The sequence below is a fragment of the Atta colombica genome, unplaced genomic scaffold, assembly GCF_001594045.1.
Source record: "Atta colombica isolate Treedump-2 unplaced genomic scaffold, Acol1.0 scaffold162, whole genome shotgun sequence".
NCBI classification, from domain to species: domain Eukaryota; kingdom Metazoa; phylum Arthropoda; class Insecta; order Hymenoptera; family Formicidae; genus Atta; species Atta colombica.
Window position 1 is genome coordinate 640,738 of NW_017259253.1, and position 22,980 is coordinate 663,717.

The 22,980-nt window shown below is 27.5% G+C and overlaps 2 protein-coding genes and 1 pseudogene across 2 annotated transcripts; all 3 read left to right on the forward strand.

The window, feature by feature from the left end:
- Positions 1-7,105: 7,105 nt before the first annotated feature.
- On the forward strand, positions 7,106-10,085 carry LOC108685932 (odorant receptor 82a-like). The gene is made up of 5 exons (XM_018190947.1): positions 7,106-7,908; positions 8,175-8,274; positions 8,904-9,014; positions 9,636-9,791; positions 10,032-10,085. Exons 1-5 carry the CDS (start codon positions 7,106-7,108, stop codon positions 10,083-10,085), a joined length of 1,224 nt encoding a protein of 407 aa, XP_018046436.1.
- A 1,960-nt stretch (positions 10,086-12,045) lies between these two features.
- On the forward strand, positions 12,046-15,705 carry LOC108685956. Its single transcript, XM_018190974.1, has 5 exons — positions 12,046-12,848; positions 14,066-14,165; positions 14,313-14,423; positions 15,227-15,382; positions 15,652-15,705. The coding sequence occupies exons 1-5, from the start codon at positions 12,046-12,048 to the stop codon at positions 15,703-15,705; spliced, it is 1,224 nt and encodes a 407-aa protein (XP_018046463.1).
- An 866-nt stretch (positions 15,706-16,571) lies between these two features.
- LOC108685933 lies at positions 16,572-21,287 on the forward strand (annotated as a pseudogene).
- Positions 21,288-22,980: the final 1,693 nt, after the last annotated feature.

Sequence of the window (22,980 nt, forward strand, 5' to 3'; positions counted from 1 at the left end):
GAGCATTGCAAAATAATAGAAGACTTTTCGACTCAGTTTAAGTTCGCTCTATCTACTCAGAACAGGTGGGGCCAAAATTTGGAGCCGCTCTGTATATAGTATAGAGAATCACACATAAATTATACGATAAAAATAAGCCCATATTTTAATTTTTAGGCTTGGGAAACGTTCGATGCAGCAAGAATAACAATGTCTTATTGAATTTATCGTTGTGTTTTAACAGCTTCATATTTTGCTTCATCGGAAAGATTATTACAGAGCAAGTTAAGAATTATTATAAAAGATATTGAAACTAATATATTCCAATTCTTAACGAAATTTCCGTATTGTTATGTGGTCGTTACGCAATTTCTTTATTGTGGAGTTTTGTAATAATATGAATCCAGATACGATGAACGCTAAAATCACGTTATCCTTTTCTTCATTACATGTTAAGAAGAAAATAATCTAATCTGAACGTTTTTTTTCACCGTATTTGGATAAATGGTATTGCAAAAACTCCCTATTATCTACGTAGCGATAATGTAACGATACTAATTGTCATAAGATTAACAGAATTGATGCTAATTGAAATGTCAGATTTTGATATTCTTTGATAATTCAGTCAATGACCGCATTCAATCACAATGTTTTATTTACATGTGTTATAGAGGTTTTCTTTGTTGAGGTAAAAGTAGAACTATTTCACTATATTTAAAAATATAATTCAATCAGCGAAAATCACAAAGAAAACTATCAAATTGTAAAATAAACGCGGCATTGAATTCTACCTTTGCAATTTTTCGATAGAGTTATGTTATTAGAAACGTATTATAATAAGATACATATTATAATGAAGAATTATTGAGCTGCTTTGTCTTTTTAACACAGCTATGTTTAGAAAAAAAGTGAATATAATATTTTTATATTAATTGAAAAAATATAGTTATCTAACTTTTAACGAACCTGAACATTTATTTTTAACATCTTATTAATATAATTGTTAAATTCTTTTCATATAACTGCAAACATGTTGGGGAAATGGCATATATGATTGATTGGTATAATCTACATCACAAAATTGCACGCAGTCTCATTTTGATTATCGTCCGATCAAATAACGTAATTAAGATAACAGCGGGAAAATTATTCCATTTATCCATTGCAACTTTTGGTGATGTAAGTAATATATATCGTTGCTTCCTTCAGTTAATAAAAAAATAATTATTCATTATTTTTAAAAGATTTTAATAGATTTAATTATACGAGTGTACATGATGTAAAATTTCAAACTTTAATCTATTTTATAGAATGCCCACTCATAACGCACATTGCATTTAATGAAGTAATCATGCTGATCATATAAGCTGCTAGTGAGTGGTTTTTGATGATATAAATCGACACATCATTCGAACAGTATCGTTCTCTTTGTTATTCAATGAGTATAAAGAAAAATAAAACGATATTTGTATCACAAAATGAAGAACACTCAAATCTGAAGTCGGTATACATTATTATTTGTTTGTATCAATTACATAAAATAAAAAAATTTTTTACACTGATATCCTGTGTTGACTAAAAAGGCAATTATAATTCAGTGGTTTACTCATTATGAGCCTAAATTGTCATTTTAATTTATTTATAAATGTATTACTAGCACAATACATTACAATTTTTTTATGATCATATTATCATAGCATAAATGTACTATTACATTAAAACAATAATTTTATTATCACAGAATTTTTTTATTTCTCACATTAAATAGAATTTATGTGCAAAATTTTAAGTTAAATGCGAGCAAGGATCATTTGGAATTACATCTACAGAATTGAAATTAAAAGCATTTTTAATTTCCACATCTATGAGTATTTTAAATCGAAGCTTTTTTTCACTTTTTCCACAAATATAAATTATGATTCATATATGATTTTAATTATTTTCTTTTTAATCAAACGATGAACTATATAGAATCTAAATAATGTAAACTATATAGAATCTAAATAATGTAAACGAAAGAACATTTTTTTTATAAAAAATTAAATTAAAAAAATTATATTAAAAACTGTAAATAAGAGTTTTACAGGAAAATGCGAAAAATTTTAAGCGGAGAAGCTTTATCTAAAACTTGTCTAAAATTTTTAAAGTAAAGCGTTCTGTCTGAAGTACAAAATCTGAAACTTCATCGATACTGATGAACAAAAGTTTGAAGTTTTTCTACGTACAATTTAAAACTCCACAGCGGTATATATCAACCGTAAGTACCACTATTAGCACAAAAGTGCTAATTACATTTAGATCCGATTAAAATTTTCACTCGGAACCAAAAGATCCGTAGCAATAATCGAAGATAATGATGTTAATCATTTTATAATTATTCACATATGTACATTTGCACAACCTAATATATACTTTAAATTTTTAAGCAAAAGTTAAATAAAATTAATTATAATGAAAAAATATTATTTATTTTTTGTGTTATTGGCCACCAAATTATTCCAAAATTTAAAAATCATATGTTGATTTTCATATATCCATTTGTAATATTTTCTTTATTTCATGCAGATATTATATTTCTTTATTTCAACTATTATACTTCTTTATTTCATAGTATCAACATGATATCAACTCATATCTTGAGCACAATTCTTTTTATCATTTACAAATAATAAAAATCAATTATTATATAATTTATTATATAATTTAATTTGTTGATCAATATGTGAAAAACGTAATTAAAATATTATCGAATCAAAATATCCGTTCAACTGAAGCACTTTCAATGAATGACACACGAATCTTTCCTATTCACGACACGCGATATTCACTCAGACTTTGGACAATAGAAATTTTCCACGAGCAAATATATATCGACGAAAATCCGCTCCTCTTAGAATAAGGATGCTTCTGTATGGATTCATATTTTCTGCATAACGTGCACCATGGAACCAGTCAGAGGCATTCCGTGCTTTCTGCAGTTAGACGGAATTGAATGTTCTCATTGGTTACAATACAAATTATGGTCACAATACAACAAGAATAAAAATATTAATGAAAGAATCGTTTAATGTTAGACTGATTATCAAAACTCTTCTGAAGATCGGCACAGGCGCTTGGTATGATGAGTTAATATATCGTGCAGTATATCATTTTCCTGTGTTATTAATCTACATATATCATTCTTTTCATGATTAAAAAATAAATCAATAAAATATTATTGCTCATTATATTGCTTTGTCATCATTAATGTCAGTTTAGACTGTCTATCGTCTTTAACACGAAAATGAATATAGCTCATAATGAATTTTTTAATTATTCTTAACATATAAGAGCATATCAAAAAGGTACAGAAATAAGTATACGACAATAGATACTCTAAAATAATGTTAATATGATAACAAAGAAGTATAATATAAAATAATGAACGAAAATATTTTATTCTCTCTCTCGTTCATTTTTCGTCATAAAAAGGGCTCATTGTATTGTATTATAGTGTAATATTTAGATAAATAATTAATTAAGCCTTTAAATTGAATTTCTGTATATATAATTTTAACATTTCTAATGATTATATGATACAAAAAAATTTAAACGAGCTAACAAAATGACAATGACTAAATTCTTTCTATGATATATACACGTGGACGTTTCGGACTTTACTTAGTCTTTTTCAGCAACGCACAGAATTAGTTACGCATTAAACATAATATGTAAAATGAATTATTCAAGGATCTCATCTCACAAAATTCGGTTCACAGATCTTTCCTCAATACAATCTGAAACGTTCACGTGCATACACATATCATAAAAAGAATATACAAAATAAATTTAGCCATTGTTATCTTGCCAGTCCATTTAAATTTGTTGACTTTTATATTTTGTGATTTGTTATTGTTTTGCAATTTTATGAGTGTTATAATACTTAACTTTTTAATAAAAAAAAATTGTTAAAAATCGGATCGGGCTCAAAAAATTTATTGACCTTCTTTCAACACAAATTTTGTAACTACGTAGGCATGAGAAATACTTGATACAGCAAAAATCTTTTTATACATGTACCAATGGGTTTCAATATTTTTATACTCTGCTTGGAGGAATTGTCACAGAACAGGTAATACGAAATTTAAAATATACAATTGAAATAAAAGAAGTCATGTTTTAATATTTTCTTAACAATGAAGTCAATATTTTAAGAAAAGAATAAAAAAATTTTTATTAAATTACAATATATTAAAATAAAATTGTCTCATTTTTAACAAATTGAAAAATGTTTGTTTTCTTTAACATTATTTAATTTAATCCAAATCATCAAATTCTCATACAAAATTTTATGTCAAATTAGTGTAAACTTGTCGGAGAAATGGTATGACTGATTGGTATAATCTACATTACACGTAGTCTCATTCTGATTATTGCTCGATCGAATAACGTAATTTCGATTCTTTAATTAAGATCACAACAGGAAAGTTATTCCATTTGTCTATCGCAACTTTTGATAATGTAAGTAACACAAATATATTGTTACTTCCTTTGGTTAATAAATTGTATCTTTTTTGTACTTTATCAATTTCAAATTATGATTATTTTATAATAATTGAACTATAATTAAAATATCCATTACCTTTAAAATATCTATATATTCAATTATATGAGTGTGTTTGATTTAAGATATAAAATTTTAAAAAGTCTATCAATATCTTTAATTTAGAGAATTTGATATACATACATTTTTTTTACTTTCCACAGAAACAAGTATAGTGATGTTTTAGATAATTAAAAATTCAATATTTAAATTTTTTGCAATAATTATATAAAAGATAATTCAGGAAACAATGTAAAAGATAAGTCAGGAAATATATGAAATATAAATATATATGTTTTATATAAACCAAATTAATATATCCTAAAAATAAAGATTCAACCACTTATTGCACATATTGCACAGAAATTAAAAATCACCGACTTCAAAAACATTAGTATAGAGATTTTCAGGCATCATTTGTCATTAATTTCCTTCGCGAACATAATTACTTAAATTACTTAACTAATAAAATTCAAATTTTTTATGGAATTATACTCTTAAGTCCAATTTATTATTTGCGATTAAATTCGAAATATACTGTTAAATCTATAGTGCCAAAAACATATAATGTCAAATTGTATAGTGTCAAATAACCAGTATAAAATAATTGTTTCAGTATAAAATAATTGCATTTCAGTAAAAAAAATGAGACTACGTGCACTGTGATGTAGATTATACCAATCAGTCATATGTGCCATTTCTCCAACAAGTTTACACTAATTTGACATAAAATTTTGTATGAGTATAAGAATTTGATAATTTGATAATTTGGATTAAATAACATTAAAAAAAAATAAACATTTTTCAATTTGTTAAAAATGAGATAATTTTATTTTAATAAATTATAATTTAATAAAAATTTTTTCATATTCTTTTCTTAAAATATTGATTGTTCTTCATTGTTAAGAAAATATTAAAACATAATTTCTTTTGTTTCAGTATATTTTAAATTTCGACGTATTACCTGTTCTGTGACAATTCCTCCAATGTAGCAGAATATAAAAATATTGAAATCCTACATGATTGAGTAGGAGCAGTGGCGACTCACATTAAGTTAAATTTAGCACTTCAGATTTAACAGTGTAGAATTCTATTTATAATTTCGAGTGTTAGACGACACACAAAATTATAACATAAGAAATATTTGAAGAAATCAAATATGCAGAAAATATGTATCAGTAATACATATTTTCTGTATATATCTATTTTACTTCTTCAAATATTTTCTATGTTATGCGACAAAATTATAAATAAAATTCTGTTCCGAATTTGATCATGAATTATAGATTGTGTAAAGTAAGATTTGACATACCATCAAAATAAAATAATTACATAATCATGTTGTTCATATTCTTAAGAGGAAACATAATGATCAAATCAAATATATATAATTACGCAAACAATTATGCAATTATGTGTAAAACATAAAAAAATTCTAAAAAGATATAGATATTTTATACACTATACTATGTAGGACACCATGCGCGTAACAAATGCAAATTAAATAAAATCAATAATTATACATCAAAATCAACAATAAAACCATTATCAACATTATTAACCATAATCAACATTAAGAATCATTAAGAATCATTATTATTATTAATATTTTCAAAGATATATGCTACTAATATTTTTTCTCATAAATGCCATAATATCTCAAATCAGATTTCTAAATCATTCTGTATATATAAATACCTGCAGGATCTGTACTGAACCTCCACAATTCGATCAATAAAGATTCAAAGTGTTTTTATAATTTAGACTCGTAACATCAACCATATATAAGTGTTAATCGACTAACATTTTTGCTTGAATCAAAAGATCCATAGCTGTAGTCGAAGACTAATAATTAATTAATTACTTTATGATTACTTCATTCTCACTACTTAACATTACTTATATTAAACCAAAAGTTTAATAAATAAAATTAATTGTAATGTTAGAATGGTACAGAGATATTAGTCACTTTAATTATGCAAATTTAAATTATGCAAAAACTTAAGCAATGTATATTTCTGATTTCCATATGTATAAATATATTTTCTATATTTCATAATATTGTAACTTTCATGACTATTAATAATAAAAAACTATAATTTATTCTATCAATATACAAAAAACGTAATTAAAAAATATTATCGAATCAAAAAAGCTTGTTAATTTAGAGAACTTTCAATGTCAATACACCCTTTTCTTACAACGTTCATGACACGCGATATTCAAACTTCAGACAATAGAAACTCTCAACGAGCAAATACATCGATTGAATATACGCCTCTGTCCAAGTAAGGGTACTTCTATATGGATATTGATATTATCCGCGCAGCCAATCGGAGACGTTCCACGTTTTTTATTACACGGAACTGAATGTCCTTATTGGTTACGTGATATGCATTGTGAAGAAAATATCAATCCATATGGAAGTTTTATAATGTTAGACCGATCATAAAACTTTTCTGAAAATTGGCGCAGGCGCTTCTTCCAGTACGATGAAGTATCCATCCATGGCAGTACATTGTGTGCTTTCGTCGTGCAGTGATCATGTCAAATTCCAAATGTACGCCCAAAAAAGAGGGATCAAAAAAACACATTGATTACAGTTTACAATTTAATCGATGGTTGCTCAAACCAATCGGTGCGTGGCCAAAAATAAATACATCGAGTTCAGTGTGTAGAATCGTGATATTACTTCAAATTTTCATTTGTTCAAGCATAATAGCAGTCCCAACGATACCGTGTTTATTATATGTGCTATTTGAGGCAGAGAATATCCAGCAAAAACTAAATACTATGATGCCACTGATCAACAGATTTATGAGCTCGATGCATTATTGGGTGTTGCTCAAACGTAGAGATGACATTCACAAATTGATACGACATATGGAAATAGATTGGAATCTCGTGCAAAGAATCGACGAACATGAAGTGATGTTGCAATATGCCAAGTTCGGTCGTTTCATTACCATAATTTGTGGGATAATGCTGCAGGGTGGTTGTCTATTGTTCGCCCTAAGACAATCAATGAAAACTGCTACTATCACAATTGGCAACGAGACTTTTATAACGCATCTGACAACGTGTCCGATTTACAGCAAAATTATCGATACGAGATTTACCCCTCTGAATGAAATCGCGTTGATTCTGCAAAACCTGGTAATATTAGTGATAAGTTTCTGTACTGCCGGTGGTTGCAGTCTGGCTGCTGTCTTCGCGATACATGCTTGTGGTCAGTTGAACGTGCTATACGCGTGGCTACATGAATTAATTGAAAACAATGCGAAGGAAAATGATAAAGCTGAACAAAAACTGGCTGCTATCATAGAACATCATCTAAGAATATTAAGGTATTTTACAAGCAGGCACTCGATAAAAAAGAATACATATCTTCTATAGTATTCTATAAAAAACTTCTAAATTACATTCAAATTAATAATCAACAATTAATAAAATAGACAGATTTACATTAAAATTAGAATAAATTTTTTTGCGAATTAATTCTTGTGAATTAAGAAGGAAGTTCGTAGTGAATTGTGATCATAAAAAGCATAAGTTCAATGAACCGATGACTATAAAAAAATTTTACTGCGTTATATACATTTATATGTTTCAGTTTTATATCACAAGTGGAAAGCATTATGCATAAAGCCGCTCTTGTGGAATTAACAGGGTGCACGATAATCATGTCCTTACTTGGATATTATACTATTACGGTACGCTAGAAATGTAAGAAAATCTTATTAGAATATATTTATTCGTTAAACATTAAAATTAAAATATGTTTATTCACAAGAAAGAAAATATCGCAATTCTACTATAAAACATGTATTAAAAACGTTATTTATACAATAAAGACATGCTCTAATTTTTAATTTTACATAATAAAAAATATTTTGGATTTGTATTAAAAAATCGGTTGACAAGGTATTGTGTAAAATTTTTAACATACTCATGTGTTAATTTAAAATAATGTTATTATATTGTTTGAACATTTCGTATTAAATTAATGGATACAACAATTAGTATTAAAAAAATAAGATTCATAAATAGATTAATGTATAACAAAAAACGAATTTTTAAAATTTAATTTTAAAATAAATGAATTAAGTGTATTAATTTATCATAAAATCACGTATTAATTTAACATATTATAAATGTTAGTATCATTCAAGAAATATATCTTCGCAATTTGATTTTACATTGTATTAAAGTGTTTTTATGTGAATTTTTTATATAACAATTGCATTACTTTATAACATACTTGTGTTACATTAGCACAATAAATTTGAATGGATCAACAAAAATACGTTATAAATTTAATACAAATTTTCCAACTGTGTAGGCTTGGGAAACACTTGATACAGGAAAAGTAACATCTTCCCTTATTGTATATTTATCGATGGGTTTCAATATATTTATATTCTGCTACATCGGAGAGATTATCACAGAACAGGTTAAGAATTAAAAGATATTGAAACCAGTACCTCAATTCTGTGACTCTTAATGACAGTTCGGTATCGTTACATTATCATTGTTTTTACAATATCTGTGTGTCAATAACATAATGATACAAATCTGTCGTTATCTGTTAAAAATTATAAAATTGAGATACTGAAAATGATTTTGATAATTCAGTCAATGACCGCGTTCAATACACAATGTTCCATTTGCAAATATTAGAAGTTTTTTTGTTGAGATATATGAAACTATTTTTTTCTAGATCTAAAATAATAATCCTGTGCGCATTACAGAGAAAACTGCAAAATAAATGAACGTAGCCATTGGTTTCTGTTTCCAGTTTTTCAATAAATCTATGATATTAGAATTATAAATGTATTATAATAAAAAAGCATGTTATAATAAACAATCATTAAGCGCTTACTGAACTTTTGCCTGCTAAACGCAGGTAAATTTTTAGAAGAAAGTGGAGTATAATACTCTTATATTAATAGAAAAAATTCTAAAATATAATTACCTAACTTTTAACAAAACTGGATACTTATTTTTAACATCTTATTAATCGGACTGTCGAGTACTTTTCATAGAAAATTTAACTCTTATGTCAATTTGTTAGTGCAGACTTGTCGGGCAAATGGTATATATGACTGACTGGTATAATCTACATCATAAAACTGCACGTAGTCTTATTCTGATTATCGCTCGATCAAATGACGTAATTAAGATCACAGCAGGAAAACTATTCCGTTTGTCTATCGCAACATTTGGTAATGTAAGTAATGCAAATATATCTTTCTTTTGTTTCGTTAAAGAATGAATTAATTTTCTATATATTTTATTAATTGCGAATTATGATCATCTTATAAAAATTGAACTATTGAATTGAATTTCCATTATGTTCATACATTTAATTTATACAAGTATTGTATGATTTGAAATTTAAAATTTTAATTTACTTTATAGAATGGTATGTATTGCTTTGCATTGTGTAAAAATAAACATGTTGTTTCAGGTAATTAAAACTTCTGTGGTATATTTAAATTTCTTACGAACAATGACTACGTAAAATGATTAGTGAAACATACGTTAAGAAATATGCATAATATATATTTTGTAGAATAAATAAATACATTGAAAATAAGTTTTAGTAAATAAAATCAAAAATTATATAAAACCTGAGATTGTCAGTCATTAAATTATTTTCAAATATTATATACATATATTTTATAATTTTTTTAATGACTGTTATTGTAATTTCTATGTTGAAAAGTACCAATTTTCATTTTTATCGAAATTTTTATGTGTACCTTTTTAACAGTAAGAGAAGCAGTATGATACTGCATATAATCGAATGAAAAACAACATAATAGGTAGATTCCTAGAAAGCGTATTCATTTCTATGAATTTATTCTCCGCGACACGCGAGACACGCGAGACACGCGATATTCTTTCTAAGGATAGTACTACAAATTCGCGACAAACAATTATTGACTAAACATGCTACTTTTCTGAAGCAGTTGTAATATCACGTTATTCAACGTTATCCAACGTTTTCGAAGGTTTGCTCAGGCTCTACTTCAAATTCAATTCTAGTTCAATGAACTACCCATTCGTGACAGTGCATTGCGTGCTTTCATAATTATACTGAACATATGCTGGTAGTGGATACTTTTCATTTCATGACAAATCGACATCGTTCTGTCTTTGTTACTTATGAAATACAAAAGAAAATAACGATTGTGTGTCAACTAGTGATTATAATAATACACTACATTGTTGTCGAACACTAGTGTCGCTTGTATTACACAATGGAAAGCATCTAATGTATGACAGGAAGCGTTGGATTAAATAAACATGACGATCGCAATTTGCAATCGGATATGTTGAATGTTTTTCTTATATTATTACAACTGAGAGTATTCTTATCTAAGCATAGAACAGAAACGTAGTGGTAAAATTTTAAAAGTTAAGTCGAAAACTGTAAGCAAGAGCTTTACAGAAAAATGCAAAAAAAATGTGTGCAGAGAAGTTTTATTCTAAAACTATTTTTACAGCAAAATGTCCTGTTTGAAGTACAAAATCCATAATATCGAACCTCTAATATGGATGAACAAAAGTTTGAAGCTTTTCTACAATTTAGGACTCTACAGCCATACACATGAATCGTAAGTATGATCATATATAAGTGCCATTGTGTTCAGACGTGATTAAAATTTCAGCTCTGGTCAAAAAGATAGTCAGAGAGGATAATAATGTTAATCATTTTGCACTCACATTCACTTAATATATACACACTGTGTGTGTGTGTGTGTGTGTGTGTGTGTGTGTGTGTGTGTGTGTGTGTGTGTGTGTATACGCACAAAAAGTTGATGAGCAAAATTATAATATTAGAACTGCCCAGAGTAATTAGTCATCAAATTATTCAAAAATTTATACAATATATTTTTCTGATTTTCATACATTTATAATATTTTCTATATCTCATAATATTGTAATATAATCTTCATCACTATTTAAAAATAATAAAACTCCACTTATTTATTCTGTTAATCAATACGCAGAAAACGCTGATATAGTTTAAAAAAATATCATAAAAGTTCATTAAGTTGAAGTCACTTTCAATGTCTTACACGAATCTTTCCTCACAATGTTCATGACACACCATATTCACTCAGACTTCGGACAATAGAAAGTCTCAACCATGGTTTCTTTCACTGTGCTCTCAACGAGCAAATATATCGATTGAACCTATGCCCGTCTCAGAGTGAGGGTGCTTTTATATGGATTCATATCCGTGTATATCGCTTCACCAATCAGAGATGTTTTGCGTTTACTATTACACGGAACTGAATGTCCTTATTGGTTACGGCAGTTGTGAAGGAAATATCAATCCAAGCGTGAAAGCCCTTTATAATGTTAGGCCGATTATTAAACTCTTCTGAAGATTGACGCAGGCGCTTCTTCATATTCCGGTACGATGAGTTGTTCATCCATGGCAGTACATTGTGTGCTTTCGTGCAACGATCATGTCAAATTCCAAATGTGCATTAGAAAGTGACAAACTAAAAACACGTACCGATTACAATTTACAATTTAATCGATGGCTTTTGAAACCAATCGGTGCGTGGCCACAAATAAATGTATCGAGTTCATTATGCAAAATCATGATATTACTACAAATTTTCATTTGTTCAAGCATAATAGCAGTCACAACGATACCATGTTTATTGTATGTATTATTTGAGGCACAAAATATCAAGCAAAAATTGCATGCCGTGGGGCCACTAATCAACAGATCTGTGAGCTCGATACATTACTGGGTGTTGCTGAAGCGTAGTGATGACATTCAAATATTAATACGACATATGGAGACAGACTGGAATCTTATGCAAAGGATCGATGAACGAGAAGTGATGCTGCAGCATGCCAAATTCGGCCGTTTCATTACTATAATTTGCGGAATAATGATGCAAAGTGGTTGTCTATTTGTCGGCTTCGGACAATCGATGAAAACTGCAACTATCATCATCGGCAACGAGACTTTTACAACACATCTGATGACGTGTCCAATTTACAACAAAGTCATCGACACAAGATTTACTCCTGTGAACGAAATCGCGTTAGTTTTCCAAAACTTGGTACTATTAGTAATAAGTTTCTGTAATGCCGGTGGTTGCAGTTTGGCTGCTGTCTTCGCGATACATGCTTGTGGTCAGTTAAACGTGCTATACGCGTGGCTGCATGAATTAATTAAAAATAAAGCAAAGGAAAATGGTAAAACTGAAAGAAATCTGGCTACTATTGTAGAACGCCATCTAAGAATATTGAGGTATTTCACAAGCGGACACTCATTAAAAGCAATACACATCCTTTAATATTCTATAGAAAATTTCTAAATTATTCATTTAAATTAATATATCATTTAAATTAATAATTAATCATTTAAAAAAATAGATACTTACATTAAAATTAGAATAAATTAATTTTCTTTTTCTTATGTATTATTAAAAGTGAATTTATTGTCAGTTGTATTAATGAGAAATATAAATACAATATAAAGATGGAATCACACAATGATCAATTTCTTGAATGATAAGTATGCATACATAGCTGCTCTAATGTATCCTAGAATTCGTTCATACATTAAGCGCTGCATGTAAGAAATCAAGTATTGTGGGATTCCACCCTTACGGTGACTTATTTATGATATAAGGCACGGATGTTCAGGCATCCCATGGTGCGCGAAGAACCGCTTCGTGCGAATGAGTCGGATGCTCGTTGAAATGAGATAGCAACATTTTTCGAGGAGAAATAACTCAAAGCCCGATTGTACACGATCTATCCAAATATATCTCGGTTGGCGCCTATTCAAAGGAAATAGAGCGCAGAAATTTTTTTTGTATTTTTTAGTTGATTCGAGATCACGTGAGAACCTTTTTCCTCAAAATGTACGAAATCTTTAGAGGAAAAATTGGCCTCAATTGATGAAATTGTTAAAAATATTTTTGATGTTTTTACAAAACCGGATCGACTTTATTGTAAGCATTATTCTACCTACTTGTATAAGATAATTTCATATTCTGTGAATCGACACGAGCAAAGTAATAAATATAAATAATATTTGTATAAATCGAAATTATTGGCAGATTACTTTAGCAGCCTTTACAGGCTGTGTTCTAAAATTCATTGTCGAAAATCTACAAGTTACGTTACGTATATCTCAACCGTGCATAGCGTATTCTGTTCCAATTGAATTGCACAATGCTACATTTTGTGTATTCTTGTGTGTACGTTTGTGTTAAAATATGTTAAGCAATTGAAAAGCATTGAGTAGGTCGCACGCCAAGAGATATATTCGAATAAATCGAGTACAGTCGGCGAATTTTTTCACGAGAAATGTTGCTATTTTATTTCAATGAGCATCCGACTCACTTGCACACAGTGGTTCTCCACGAGTATCCCGAGCCATTCGTGCCCGAACATTCGCACCCTACTTATTTACAACAAAATTTTACTGTATCATTTATGTACATTTACACGTTTCAGTTTTATATCACAACTGGAAAGTATTATGCATAAAGTCGCTCTTGTGGAATTAGTTGGAAGCGCGATAACCATATGCATGCTTGGATATTACATTATTACGGTAGGCTAGCGATCATAAAAATGAAAAACTTATTAGGCATACCTACTGTCATTTACTTATGAAAAACAAAAACATTGTTATTCTATTATAAAATATATATAGAAAATCATTATAAAATAAAAAATAAGCTTATGTTTTAATTTTTAGGCTTGGGAAACGTTCGATGTAACAAAAATAATATCTTATGGCATATTGTATTTATCATTGTGTTTCAATATCTTTATATTTTGCTACATCGGAGAGATTATCACAGAGCAGGTTAAAAACTAAAACACATTGAAACCAATAAATCTTAGAGCCTCTTTCATCAACTCTAGTTAACGGTAATCGATTTATTCAATCATCATGATGGCCATTGTGAGAATAAAACAGTTATTTCAGAAGAGAAAGAAAAAGGAGGCGTTCTGATGCATTAAATTGCTGTTGGCGCTTCTAGGAATTGATTTCTATTAATTTAACCAAAAATTGATGAAAGAAGCCCTTAACGACAGTTCGATATTATTATGTCGTTGTACAATATTTTTTGTACCATATTATTTATGCAACGATAACAAAATGTACTAATCTGTCGTTAAAAGTTATCGACATACTGGATACATCTGATTTTGACATTTTTTAAAATAATTATTGACCATGTTCAATACATAATAGTTTAATTGCAATTGTGTTATTTTTTCTTCGTTGAGAGAGAGACCGATTTCTCTAGATTTGAAACTAATCCAATCAGAGTGCAGAGAAAAAAAAACTGCAAAATAAACGTGGCCATTGGTTCCTACTTTTAACTTTTCAATAGGTATATTAATGGAGATGTGCGCGTATTATAATAAAGTATCGTATTATAATAAAGAATCACTTACTGCGCAGCTTTGTCTGCTCAACGCAGTCAATATTTTTAGAAAGAATGTAATGTAATTAATTACAACACTTAGATTAATAGAAACAAAATGCTAAATTGTAATTACCTAACTTTCAACGAAGGATGAATACTTATTTTTAACTTTTTATTAATCCAATTATTAAATTCTTTCATAAAAAATTTTACTTTTGTGTCAATTTGTTAGTGTAAACTGGTCGGGGAAATGACATATATGACTGACTGGTACAATCTACATCACAAAACTGCACGCGGTCTCATTCTGATTATCGCCCGATCGAATGATGTAATTAAGTTTACAGCAGGAAAATTATTCCATTTATCTATCACAACTTTTGGTGATGTAAGTTATACAAATATATCTTTCTTTTGTTTCATTAAATAGTAAACTAATTTTCCATATATTATTAATATTTTATTAATTATGAAGTATAATCACTTTAAAAAAGTGGATTGCTGAATTGAATTATCTATTATGATTATGTCCATACATTATGTCCATTAATTATGAGCATAATTTGAAATTTCAAAAAAAATGTACAAATTTTAATGTATCTTGTAGAATAATATATACTGCTTTGCATTGTGTAGAAACAAACATATTTGTTTCAGATAATTAAAACTTCTATGGTATATTTAAATTTCTTACGAACAATGACTATGTAAAACATAGTTAATGAAACGTAAAAAAATATGCATAATATATATATTTTGTAGAATACATAAATATATCTTGAAAATAAGATTTAGTAAATAAAATCAATGTTTATGTAAAATCTGAGATTGTCAGTTATCAAATTATTTTTAAATGTATCATATAATTTTCTATAATTTTTCTTTCTGTATATATTATATTATTATAATTTTTATATGTATACTGAAAAGTATTTATTTTTACTTTTAGCGAAATTTTATATTTATCAGTTTTAAAAATATGGGAAGTATGCATATCGAATAAAAAAAAAACATATCTGGTAATTACAGTGAATTTATTTTTCTTGTGACACGCAACATTTTCTTTGCATAATTGGTATATAAATTCACGGCGAACAATTATTGATCGGATATACCCTTTCAAAGCAGTTGTAATATTATCCAAAAGTTTTCGAAGGTTTGCTCAGGCTCTACTTCATATTCAACTCTGGTACAATGAACTACCCATTCGTGACAGTGCATTGCGTGCTTTCATGATATACTGAAAAAAAGGCTGATATCGGGTGCTTTCTATCTAGTGATACAAATCGACATAACATCGTCTCATTTTTCTTATTATTGCATAAGTAACAAAGACAAGACGATGTGTGGCAGCAAGCGATTAATTAAATATGCCAAGTGCAGTTTGGAATCGGATATAATAATTCTTTTTTTTTATATACAGGCTCAGATCACCCATACACTCCTTTTGTCTCGGAAACAAAACATTTTAGAAAAAAACGTTTCAGACAAAACTTGAACGTTACAGTACCGCCGGCATTAGCATTATGCAAGATGTCCGACTGACGACTAAAATCTCTTGAATGTCGTTTAGGATCATGTCTTGGATAACATTTGTAAGATAAAAAATCACTAGAGATTGTTTCTCTTAGTTTCATTTTTACATAAAAATGAATTTTCAGTGCAAAGCCTTATAATTCGAAAAGTATTTCATGAAAAATTATTTTATTATAATTTTTTCAAAAGCTCTCGAGGTACAAGAATATGCAATGAAAAATAGAGGGTTCATTTAAAAAATTCAAAGTGACATTGCTTTGACCTTGGTGACACCAACCAAGATCAGATTGGTCAGATCACTAAATAGATCATTTAGAAACCCGCAACTTTTGTCTGAAACGTTTTTTTTTTTCTAAAATGCTCTGTTTCCGAGATAAAAGGAGTAGTCTAAGACCCGATATGAGTATATGTCATATAAGGAAGAATGGAATGTAGTAAAAAAAAAAATTTTTAATTTGAAAAAAGATTTTAAATTTTCTAACATATTTTAGGACATTTCATCATATAATTATGTTTCAATATCATAACACGTAAAATATTATGCGTAATGTTTCACTAGTTAAATATAAGTTTAACTGGATATTAAAAAATTATTAAAATTCTCAAAATCATAAAAAATATATGTAAATACATGTAAAGTTACTACAAAATACATTATAATATTTTTATGATAACATAGTTATATTATTGTAAAAAAATAATTTTAATATTACAGAATTAAAATCAAAACTAAAAGTATTTTTAATTTCTATATATGAATATATTAAATTAGTGCTTCTTTCTGCTTCAATTACGATTTTAATTATTTCTCTTTAATCAAATGAATTCTATAAAATCCAAATATGTAAACAAAAAAAATTTTGATAAAAATTTTTCAAATTATGTCAATAACTATAAACAAAAGCTTATAGAAAAATGCGAAAAATATTGTAAGCTAATTTTATAAACCTTGTATATTTACAACAAAATTTCTTGTTTCAAATACAGAGTATGTAGTATCAGAGTCTGTAGTATCAAACTTTCACAACATACGGAATAAAAGTTCGAAGTTTTTCTACGTACAATTTAGAATTTTACAACCGTACATATAATCGTACGTATCTATCATACTAGTGCAAATCATGGTTTAGACCCGATTAAAATATTCGTTCAGAATTTGTCAAAAGACTTGTAGTTATTAAAGGTCAATAAAGTTAATCATTTTACGATTACATTCACATTCAAACTTAATATATATTTTGTATCAAAAGTTAACAAAATTAATTATAATGTATAATAACACAAAATTATTGTACACGAAATTATTCAAAATTTTAAGCAAAATATTTTTCTAATTTTCATATTCAATAATTTCTAAATTTATTTATAATATTTCCTATTCTTTATGATATTATAACTTTTATCATCACTTATAAATAATAAAGTTCTATTAATTTATTCTAATTTAATCAATATGCGAAAAAAACTAATTAAAATATGTTATCGAATCGAAAAAGGCTATTAAATTGAAGTGCATTTTCAATGATTTCTCTTCAACATTTCCTTCATGCGATATTCACTCAGACTTCGCGTGATAGAAACTTTGAATGGGCAAATATATCGATTTAATATACGCCCCTCTCAGAATAAAGAAGCTTTGTATGGATTGATATTTTAAGCGTAATGAGTATTGAGTAACCAATTAGAAACGTTCCATGTTTCCACGTTTTCCATTATACAGAACTGAATGTGCTCATTGATTACGCAATACGTTAGAAAGAAAACATCAATCTATAGAAACACTTTTTAAGACCGTTCATTAAACTCTTCTGATGATTGGCAGGCGCTTTTTTATATTGCAGTACGATGAGATATCCGTGGCAGTATATTGTGTGCTTTCGTGCAGTGATCATGTCAAATATTCGAAACGTGCATCAGAAGATTACGGATCGAAAAAATATAACAATTACAATTTACAAATTAGTCGATAGTTTCTCAAGTCAATTGGTGCAATTATAGGTCACAAATACACCGAATAAATACACTGAATCTAGGGTGTAAAATCATGATATTACTGCAAATTTTCATTTGTTCAAGCATAATAGCAGTCACAACGATACCATGTATCTTCTATGTGTTATTTGAAGCAAAGGATATCAAGAAAAAACTGAGTATCTTAGGATCATTTATCAACAGATTTATGAGCACAATACATTATTGATATTGGTATACAGTTGCTGAAGCGTAGCAATGACATACACAAATTAATACAATATATGGAGAAAGACTGGAATCTCGTGCAAAAGATCAACCATCATGAAGTGATGTTACAACGTGCGAAGTTCAGCGGTTTCATTATTATAATCTGGGATAATCATGCAAGGCGATTGCCTATTGTACGGCTTAGGGCAATCGATGAGAACTGCTATTATCATCATTGGCAACGAGATTTTTACAACGCGTTCACTGACATGTACGATTTATAGTAAAATAATTGATATGAGATTTACACCTCAAAATGAAATTGCGGTAATTCTGCAATAACTGGTAATATTAGTAATAAGTACTTGTATTATCGGAGGTTACAGTCTGGCTGCTGTCTTCGCGATACATGCTTGTGATCAGTTAAACGTGCTATACCTGTGACTACATGAATTACTTCAAAATCAAACAGAGAAAAAGATAAAGCTGAACAAAAACTGGCTGCTATCGTAGAATATCACTTAAGAATATTGAAGTATTACAAAACTCACTCACAAAAAGACACTCGGAAAAAACATATATTTGCTAATCCTCTATAAAAAAAGTTCTAAATTGTCAGTTAAATTAATAATTAATCATTTAAAGGTCAGAGGTTTACATTAAAATTAGGATAAATTAATTTTCTTTTTCTTATGGATTATTAAAAAGGAATTTATTGTCAATTATATTCGTGAAAAGGTATGTTTAATCAGTTTAATGTATGACTTATTTATAAAAAAAATTTACACATTTATACATTTTATATCACAATTGTTTCAGTTTTATATCACAACTGGAAAGTATTATGCATAAACCAGCTTTTGTGGAATTAACGGGATGCACGACAATAATGTGCTTGTTTGGATATTATGCTACGGTATACTGCTACGGTACGCTATAGATGTGAGAAAATGCAAATTTTATTTCACACAAACGAATGTCACTTATTTATGAAAAGTCAAACATAGTTATTATTACAAATATATTAAAAACGATAAATTGTATAATAAAGCTCATGTATTAAATTTTACATTATAAAAAACATTTTATATTCGTGTTAGAACCGATCATGAACAAAATAGAGAGATTGGATTTTTTACATACTCATATGTTAATTTAACGTGTTATGTTGCTTGAACATTTTGTGTTAAATTGACATTCAACAATTATTAATATTAAAGGAACACAATTCACAATGAAAGGGTGAACATATAAAATAAACATAGCTTGAAAACGTAAATTCTAAGATAAAACTAATGCAATATATTATGTGAATGTTAATATTATTGACTAAATATACTTTCAAAATTTGTTTTAAAATTGTATCAAAATGATTTTTATCTTCATTTTTTACATAAATAATATTATTTTCTCATATAATACGTATTACATTTACATAAAAATTTGAATGGCTCATTGGACACCTAAAATACGTCAAATTTAGTACAAATTTTTTTCTGCGTAGAGTTGGGAAACAATTGATATGACAAAACTAATCTTATCTTTTTCCATATTTATCAATGAGTTTCAATATTTTTATATTCTGCTACATCGGAGGAATTGTCACAGAACAGGTAATACATCGAGAATTAAACCTATAATATTATACCGAAACAAAAAAAATTACCATAAGTAGCTGTATATAAATCTTCATTAAAATATTATTAAAATTATTAATCTGTGTGCACTTCTTTCCCGCGCTGATTTCTAAAAGCCTCTTGAAAATTTATTATTTTTTTTAAAAACAAATCACGTTTTAATATTTTTTTAATAATGTTAATATTTTACGAAAAGAATAAAATGCTACATTAATGAAGAAACTTTTGTTGTATTATAATATTTAAAACGAAATTGTCCCATTTTTAACAAATTTGAATATTTTTATTTTTCTTCACGTTATATTAACGTAAAGGAGGCACGACAGTATTTCATGCCAATGCTTAGCGCCGAGACACTACCGTGTTTTCCAGATTTAAATTATCAAATTAATACTCATACAAAATTTTATGTTAAATTAGTGTAAACTTGTCGGAGAAATGGCATATACTGATTAGTATAATCTACATCACACAACTGCACGTGGTCTCATTCTGATTATTGCCCGATCGAATAACATAATTAAGATCACAGCAGGAAAATTATTCCATTTATCCATCGCTACTTTTGGTGATGTAAGTATATTTGGTGATGTAATGTAGATATTCTATTCCTTCATTTCATTATAATAAAAAATTAGTCAATTGCATCTTCCTTGTATTGTTTGAATTTCAAATGGTGATAATCTTATAAGAATTACATTTAAAAACATTCATAAATAACATTCATAAATAACATTCAAATAAAAACATAAAATCTTATATTCATATACATAATTTAAGACTTCAAATGTTAATAACTCTATATACCTAAATTTGTAACTTATAAAATGTGACATATATCATTTTCGCTTTCTATAAAAACAAGTACATGTATTGTTGTTTCAGGTAATTAAAACATCGGTCGCATATTGCAATTTTTTGCTAACAATGACTATGTAAAAGTGATTGTACAAAATATAAATTTAAAAATATACAATTATGTATTTTATATAGGAAGTATTAGCATATCTTGAAAATAATATTTAACTTTTTGTTGCATTGAAATTAGAAATCATTAACTTCAAAAATATTAATATATCGAGATTTTCAAAAATCTCGATATATTAATCTCGTTTATTGTCATTTTGCTTTCCACGAGTGAGCACTCGTTAACTCTTTAAAATTTTAATTTTGGCCTTATATTTTCTTATAATATATTGTTAAAAAATATTCATATTATTCATGTACATACAAGTTTGAGGGGGAAACATAATAATATCACATATGTACTATTACACACGCAATTATGTAATTATATATAAAATATAGAAAAACTCGAAAAAGATATAAATGTCCGATATATTTTATAGGATATCTACGCACTTAACACAGACACTAGACACAGATTAATAAATAAGATCAATTATTATGTCAAAATTATCAAAAGTATCACACACTTTCAATGACACAATATATAATATTTTACAATTTTTTTCGTAATGTTTAAAAACTCGAACCATATTTCTCAATCATTCTGTTTGAAGTTCTTACAGAATCTGTAGTACTAAATTTCTACAATATGACGATGAATAAAGTTCGAAGTTTCTTTGCGTACAATTTAGAACTCTATCAAGTATATATCGGAACTTTTGATAATGTATATAATAAGTGTAAAATCTATGATCATAAGATATACCTTTCCTTTGTTTTATTAGTTAAATAATTAGTAAATTATATTTCTTTATATTTTATTAATTTTGAATTATAATCTCCTTATAAGAATTGGACTGAATTGAATTATGGTTATATTTAAACATCCACACATTGAAATATATACATGTGTATGATTAAAAAGTTTTAATTTTTGTATTTAAATTGTATAGAAGCAACGTTTTTTCAAATAATTAAGTTTTCCATGAAATATTTAAATTTTATTTTAGGAACAATAACTACATGGTTAAAAAATATGCAAGATATTTTATAACATAAATTAACATATTTTGAATGTAAGATTTCACAAATAAAATGGACGATTATGTAAAAAATTTTCATGACAAATATATACATATACTACATAATTTTATATTATTTTTCTCAAGCTTATTATTATAAATTCAATATTTAAAAGTACTACTTTTTATTTTTATTGAAATAATATATTTGTCCTGTTTTGCAATATGAAAAGCAGAACCGCATATAATCAAATAAAAAAGAACATATCTAATATAATTCCAATGAATTTATACTCTTTGTGACACGCAATATTTTCTTTCCATAATGGTATGTAAATTCACGGCGAACAATTATTAATTAGACATGTAACCCTTTCAAAACAATTGTAATAGCAAGCTATTCATCAAAATTTTTTTCAGGTTCTATTTCACATTCAATCCTGGGAAGTACAACAATGTACTACCCATTCGTAAGAGCACATTGCGTGCTTTCGTAAAATAACAATACTGAAAAAAGGCTAATAACAGATGCTTTCTATTTAATGACACAAATCGACACAATCATCCTACTTTTCTTTTTATTGAACGAATAACAAAGACAGGATGGTGCTTGTACGGCAGCAAGTGTTGGATTAATTAAATATGTTATGTATAGTTTGGAATCGGATACATTGATTCTTTTTGTTACATAATTACTGATA

Excerpts from the sequence above, each read along its gene's own strand:
- LOC108685932 (XM_018190947.1), top strand. The coding sequence starts at position 7,106 with ATGTCAAATTCCAAATGTACGCCCAAAAAAGAGGGATCAAAAAAACAC. Across the intron at positions 7,909-8,174 it reads CATCATCTAAGAATATTAAG|TTTTATATCACAAGTGGAAA; the intron begins GTATTTTACAAG and ends TATATGTTTCAG. Across the intron at positions 9,015-9,635 it reads GAGAGATTATCACAGAACAG|TGCAGACTTGTCGGGCAAAT; the intron begins GTTAAGAATTAA and ends TCAATTTGTTAG.
- LOC108685956 (XM_018190974.1), top strand. The coding sequence starts at position 12,046 with ATGTCAAATTCCAAATGTGCATTAGAAAGTGACAAACTAAAAACACGT. Across the intron at positions 14,424-15,226 it reads GAGAGATTATCACAGAGCAG|TGTAAACTGGTCGGGGAAAT; the intron begins GTTAAAAACTAA and ends TCAATTTGTTAG. Across the intron at positions 15,383-15,651 it reads CTATCACAACTTTTGGTGAT|ATAATTAAAACTTCTATGGT; the intron begins GTAAGTTATACA and ends TATTTGTTTCAG.